The sequence below is a fragment of the Poeciliopsis prolifica genome, unplaced genomic scaffold (genome assembly GCF_027474105.1).
Source record: "Poeciliopsis prolifica strain line A6 unplaced genomic scaffold, Auburn_PproV2 SCAFFOLD033, whole genome shotgun sequence".
Taxonomy (NCBI): domain Eukaryota; kingdom Metazoa; phylum Chordata; class Actinopteri; order Cyprinodontiformes; family Poeciliidae; genus Poeciliopsis; species Poeciliopsis prolifica.
Window position 1 is genome coordinate 333,590 of NW_026562408.1, and position 6,060 is coordinate 339,649.

General features: G+C 50.2%; 1 protein-coding gene across 1 annotated transcript; it reads right to left on the bottom strand.

Annotated features, from left to right (window-relative positions):
- Positions 1–3,657: 3,657 nt before the first annotated feature.
- On the bottom strand, positions 3,658–5,821 carry LOC129373373 (uncharacterized). Its single transcript, XM_055051255.1, has 2 exons — positions 5,818–5,821; positions 3,658–4,469 (listed from the first exon to the last, which is right to left on the bottom strand). The coding sequence occupies exons 1-2, from the start codon at positions 5,819–5,821 to the stop codon at positions 3,658–3,660; spliced, it is 816 nt and encodes a 271-aa protein (XP_054907230.1).
- Between the last annotated feature and the right edge of the window lie 239 nt (positions 5,822–6,060).

The window sequence follows — 6,060 nt, forward strand, 5'->3', positions numbered from 1 at the left end:
GTGTGTCTGTCTGTGTGTGTCTGTGTGTGTCTGTCTGTGTGTGTGTCTGTCTGTGTGTGTCTGTGTGTGTGTGTCTGTCTGTGTGTCTGTCTGTGTGTGTCTGTCTGTGTGTGTGTGTCTGTGTGTGTGTCTGTGTGTGTGTGTGTGTGTGTGTGTGTGTGTGTGTGTGTGTGTGTGTGTCTGTGTGTCTGTGTGTGTGTGTGTGTGTGTCTGTCTGTGTGTGTGTCTGTCTGTGTGTGTCTGTGTGTGTGTGTCTGTCTGTGTGTGTGTCTGTCTGTGTGTGTGTCTGTGTGTGTGTGTGTGTATGTGTGTGTCTGTGTGTGTGTGTGTGTGTCTGTGTGTGTGTCTGTGTGTGTGTGTGTGTGTGTGTGTGTCTGTGTGTCTGTGTGTGTGTGTGTGTGTCTGTGTGTGTGTGTGTGTGTGTCTGTGTGTGTGTGTGTCTGTGTGTGTGTGTGTGTGTGTGTGTGTGTGTGTCTGTGTGTCTGTGTGTGTGTGTGTGTGTCTGTGTGTGTGTGTGTGTCTGTGTGTCTGTGTGTGTGTGTGTCTGTGTGTGTGTGTGTCTGTGTGTGTGTGTGTGTGTTGTGTGTGTGTGTGTGTGTGTGTGTGTGTGTGTGTGTGTCTGTGTGTGTGTGTGTCTGTGTGTGTGTGTGTGTGTATGTGTGTGTGTGTGTGTGTGTGTGTGTGTGTGTGTGTGTGTGTGTGTCTGTGTGTGTGTGTGTGTCTGTGTGTCTGTGTGTGTGTGTGTGTGTGTGTGTGTCTGTGTGTCTGTGTGTGTGGTGTGTGTCTGTGTGTGTGTGTGTGTGTGTGTGTGTGTGTCTGTGTGTGTGTGTGTGTGTATGTGTGTGTGTGTGTGTGTGTGTGTGTGTGTTCTGGTTTCTGGTCTAAGTCAGGTTGACCATTCCACAAGTTTTAATGTCTCCAGATTGGAAGGTTTGTTTTGGATCTTGTTTCTGCCGGCGCTGCTCCATCCACAGCCAGAAAATTAAGACCATGTGTCTTCCTCCTCATCTTCATCCTCCTCATCTTCATCCTCCTCATCTTCATCCTCCTCATCTTCATCCTCCTCATCTTCATCCTTGCTCGCCTTCACATCTCTTCAAACTGGGATATAATTAATTTCTTACCAACAATTTATGGTTCAGTTTCGACTCAAAGTATCTCAGTTCATTTGAAATGAAACGAAGCAACAAACGTCAATAATTCATTAATATTGATAAAGTTCTAGATCCAACAGCAGATTGTTTCATTACTGACTTAAAGCAAATTTTGGTTTCTGGCTGAAATGTTACTTGTACTTTAGTTTTGTCTTATTTAAAGTGAGCTAAGAAACGTTGACTAGAAACAGGGCCATTCGGGGCCCAGGGGCCTGACTGGCCCCCGAATGGCCCTGACTGGCCCCTGGCCCCCGAATGGCCCTGACTGGCCCCGAATGGCCCTGACTGGCCCCAAATGGCCCTGACTGGCCCGAATGGCCCTGACTGGCCCTGGCCCCCGAATGGCCCTGACTGGCCCCGAATGGCCCTGACTGGCCCCTGGCCCCCGAATGGCCCTGACTGGCCCCTGGCCCCCGAATGGCCCTGACTGGCCCCTGGCCCCCGAATGGCCCTGACTGGCCCCAAATGGCCCTGACTGGCCCCAAATGGCCCTGACTGGCCCCTGGGCCCCGAATGGCCCTGACTGGCCCCCGAATGGCCCTGACTGGCCCCAAATGGCCCTGACTGGCCCCTGGGCCCCGAATGACCCTGACTGGCCCCCGAATGGCCCTGACTGGCCCCGAATGGCCCTGACTGGCCCCTGGCCCCCGAATGGCCCTGACTGGCCCCTGGGCCCCGAATGACCCTGACTGGCCCCCGAATGACCCTGACTGGCCCCGAATGGCCCTGACTGGCCCTTCGGGGCCAGCAACTGGTCAGCAACGGTGCAGACACAGTGAAGTCAACGACTTCCTTCCAGCTGAGCGCCAGCAGACGGCAGCTCAACCAAAGCTTTGTTTATCTGGACACTTCAGAAAGACGCTCACACAGAGGTCCGGTCGACTCGGCTCTACTGGAACCAGAACCTCATCATCTGATTCGTCTCCAGCTGCTGGGTCTCACTGAGTCAAACCAACCAGAGCGACCGGGCTCGCCCCGCTCCGTCTGTGGGAGCAGCAGATAAACTGATGTTTCACAGGGAAACTGCAGACACTGAAACCTCCCAGCTCTCCGTTCTGATAGTAACATCTGTCACATTTCCAGCAGAAACAGGACATGGGGAACAACTTGGAGCATTTATTGTGATTTCAATCTTCATAGATCTGATAAAAAACATTATTTTCTGGTTGAAGGAAAGGCTTTAGGAGAACTAATGTTCTCCAGAAGACGTGCGAACAGAAACCATCCTGCTGCTTGGTTTTCATTCCCATTTGAAAATGGTTGCACATTTTTCTGATGCTTTCCCTCCAATATCTGAGATGTAACAACATTAAAACACCAAACTGTCAAATGATTGGCACTTAGTAATAAGTAACATAATCAAATAACACATTTCAAAATATCTGAAACGTCTCATTCAACTACTTTTTTTGGGTGATGCTAGTTGTGCTAGTGCTAGCTTTTACAAACATCTAAACAAAATCAAATATATTTTTCTTCTGTGACACTAAGCACCAATTTTACTAGGATCTCAAGAACCTCTAACTTTTGACTACAGAACTAACACTTCCCCTCTGAAGCTAGCTCTGCTGCTACGCTAGCAGTGGCTTGTTTAAAAACTCATGGAAAGCAGGTTGGCTTTCTCTTTCCTTTTCTTTCTTCCTGCCATTTTCCAGTTGCAGAGAAAGGATTTAGTTGAATCAGTGATTCATCTTAACGTTGAGTGTATTTATCTTTTACTTCCTGCAGTAGCCATGCTACCACTAGCATGCACCATCCCCTCCTGTCCAGTAGATGTCTCTAATTCACGGTTTGTTTGTTCCCTTGTTCCTCCGGAAGCAGATGATGATGAGCTGCTAATTGAACCCAGCAGGGGGCTGTCAGTCACCGGTCTGCATGACTGGCCTCTGGACCGGACCGGAGCAGTAACATTGATCCACCGTCTCTCTGACTGGCTGTAGTTCTCCCGGATCATTTTTTGAACAGATTATATTGTTTTTATGATTCTGCGCGTCTGTCTCCCATTGCCTACAAGCGGGGCGTGACAGTAAAACACCAACATGTCAATGAGGTTTGGTTTGTATTACATCTACAATCACAATGAAGAACATGTCAGTTTTTCACCCTTTCCATATTTTTCCGTTTCATGAAGGCAGTTTCTATCTTTAGCATTTAAATTTCCTGGAGCTAGCATGCTAGCTTCTGGATGAAGAAGAACTCGACATGTTTCAGTTTTGTATTTCTGTCCTGTTGTGTCTCAGCTCACATTTACAGCCTGTGTTTTGTTCAGCTTCATGGTGAAGCTTCACCACCAGGCGAGCCGCTTCAGGAGCCGTAGTTTCTCACAGGGAGCCATGTTTAAAGCATCACCTTTAAATAATGCCTGACGTATCATATGTGAGACATGAACGCATGAATTTTCAGCCAGTCATTTCATGGTGTGGGCCACAAAGGGTACATCCTGCAGCTTTGATTTGCTCCCACGTCTCACTGCCTGTGTGTCTGAAAACGTGATGAAGCTCGGTCAGCGCGCCGGGGGGCTGCGGGCTGCAGGCTGCGGGCTGGGGGCTGCAGGCTGCGGGCTGGGGGCTGCAGGCTGGGGGCTGCGGGCTGGGGGCTCGGGGCTGCAGGCTGGGGGCTCGGGGCTGCAGGCTGGGGGCTCGGGGCTGCAGGCTGGGGGCTGCAGGCTGGGGGCTCGGGGCTGCGGGCTGGGGGCTGCAGGCTGGGGGCTGCAGGCTGGGGGCTCGGGGCTGCAGGCTGGGGGCTGCAGGCTGGGGGCTGCGGGCTGCAGGCTCGGGGCTGCAGGCTGGGGGCTCGGGGCTGCGGGCTGGGGGCTGCAGGCTGGGGGCTGCAGGCTGGGGGCTCGGGGCTGCAGGCTGGGGGCTGCAGGCTGCGGGCTGCAGGCTCGGGGCTGCAGGCTGGGGGCTCGGGGCTGCAGGCTGGGGGCTGCAGGCTGCGGGCTGCAGGCTCGGGGCTGCAGGCTGGGGGCTCGGGGCTGCAGGCTGGGGGCTGCGGCTGGGGGCTGCAGGCTGGGGGCTGCAGGCTGGGGGCTGCGGGCTGCAGGCTGCGGGCTGCGGGCTGCAGGCTGCGGGCTGCAGGCTCGGGGCTGCAGGCTGGGGGCTCGGGGCTGGGGGCTGCAGGCTGGGCTGCAGGCTGGGGGCTCGGGGCTGGGGGCTGCAGGCTGGGGGCTGCAGGCTGGGGGCTGCGGGCTGGGCGGCTGGGGGCCGACGCTGCGGCCCTGATAACGGCCTGAAGAGTCACATCGCAGAAACACGCGCCTTGATGAGTCGGCCTGTTCTGGCAGCTGCAGACGATCAGAGATCACAGCAGCTGCAGCTCCAGACACACAGGGAGGTGTCAGCACTTCTGATGAGACACTTCGCTGTTAAAAGCTGCTGGATTCAAGCTCACATTGATATAGTTTACTTTTATCAAGTAAAATGTCAGTTTTTATTAGTTTGGACTCTATTAAAGTTTATTAGTCCATTTGATAAATCATAAATTAACTGGATAAAATATACAACAAACTTTTACAAAGACAAAATCTTAGCAAGTATTTCTGGCTGAGTTATAGTGGAAATGTCTTTATAGACTTGAAATAAGAAACTTAATTTTCATCAAAATAAAATATGTGGTAAGATTTAGTGTTTTGACAGAGTCGATGTCACTCAGGGTGACTAGTCGATACAGAGCTTCAATGCAGTCTGGAAAAGTCTGGAAATGTACGTTTGTTCAGGTCATTTTCCAGGCGTGGCTCAAATAACATCAGTAACATTTTCCAACAGAAAATTTTTATCCAATGTAAAGAGAAGGAAAAACCTTCATAGACATATGTTCAGACTGAAATATCTGTTATTCATAACCATCTGGTGAAGAAGGAAGTTGCTCTCAGCGTCTTCAGAGGTTTTAGTGTCGTTTCCTTCAGTGGTTCTTGGTGCAGCGCCCCCACAGGCCAGGACGGGAACAGGCTGCTCAGAGGGTTTGGTTGGTTCCACCAGACCATCAGGAGGAAAACATCCTGAGGGTTACCGTTTTAAAACTTTGTATTGTCATAAGATCCTGCAGAGTGAATTAATCAGATTTAATCCTGCTGAGTTTCTCATATTGTTGCTGTCAAGCAGCAACGGCTCCTCTGGCTGTTTGCTTTGACGGATGAATTATCCTGTCAGCTTTGATCTCCTGACATCAGGAGTCTGATTGGAAGATCGAGCTGTGAGCAGCGACGCTCCGAAAGTTTCATCTGATCTTCAGACCCCAGACAAACATCGGCGTCAGAAAACCACAGCCTGCTAGAAACGGGCAAGTTGTCACAAAACAGGCAGAAACTAATCTACCAGGAAAACCCAAAGTACAGAAAATACAAACAAAAGTCATCAACAGGCTTCAAATAACTGTTTTTACATAAACATTTTTCTCATTGAATATGGGGTTTGCTGGCAAAAGCTTTCCATATGATTCATTATTCATGAACTACTTTGAATGACTGCGGCTCCACGTTATTTAACCTTCTACACAAGAAACTCAAGTTTCAAATCAGGAATCATCTGATCTAAATTATCAGCTTCGTTTGAGACGCTCTTTTTAAATTCACTTTGTAATTCTAATGTCTGTCACTCATTCTTGTCTGGTAATGCAATCAAGCATTTCTGATTCTGAGTAATGTTCTTTTTTTAGTGGCACTCACCCATATGCTTTTTCATATCTTCATTTGAAATTGTCTGACATTTGCAGAAACATTTTATGTGCGACAACAAAAACAAAACCAGACGATTTCTGCAGATTGTAGCGAGAAACGTAATAAAACGAGAGCAACAGGCAGCAATCAGCAGAGCGGGACAAACGACTCGGGACAAACGACTCGGGACAAATGACTCGGGACAAACGACTCGGGACAAATGACTCGGGACAAATGACTCGGGACAAACTT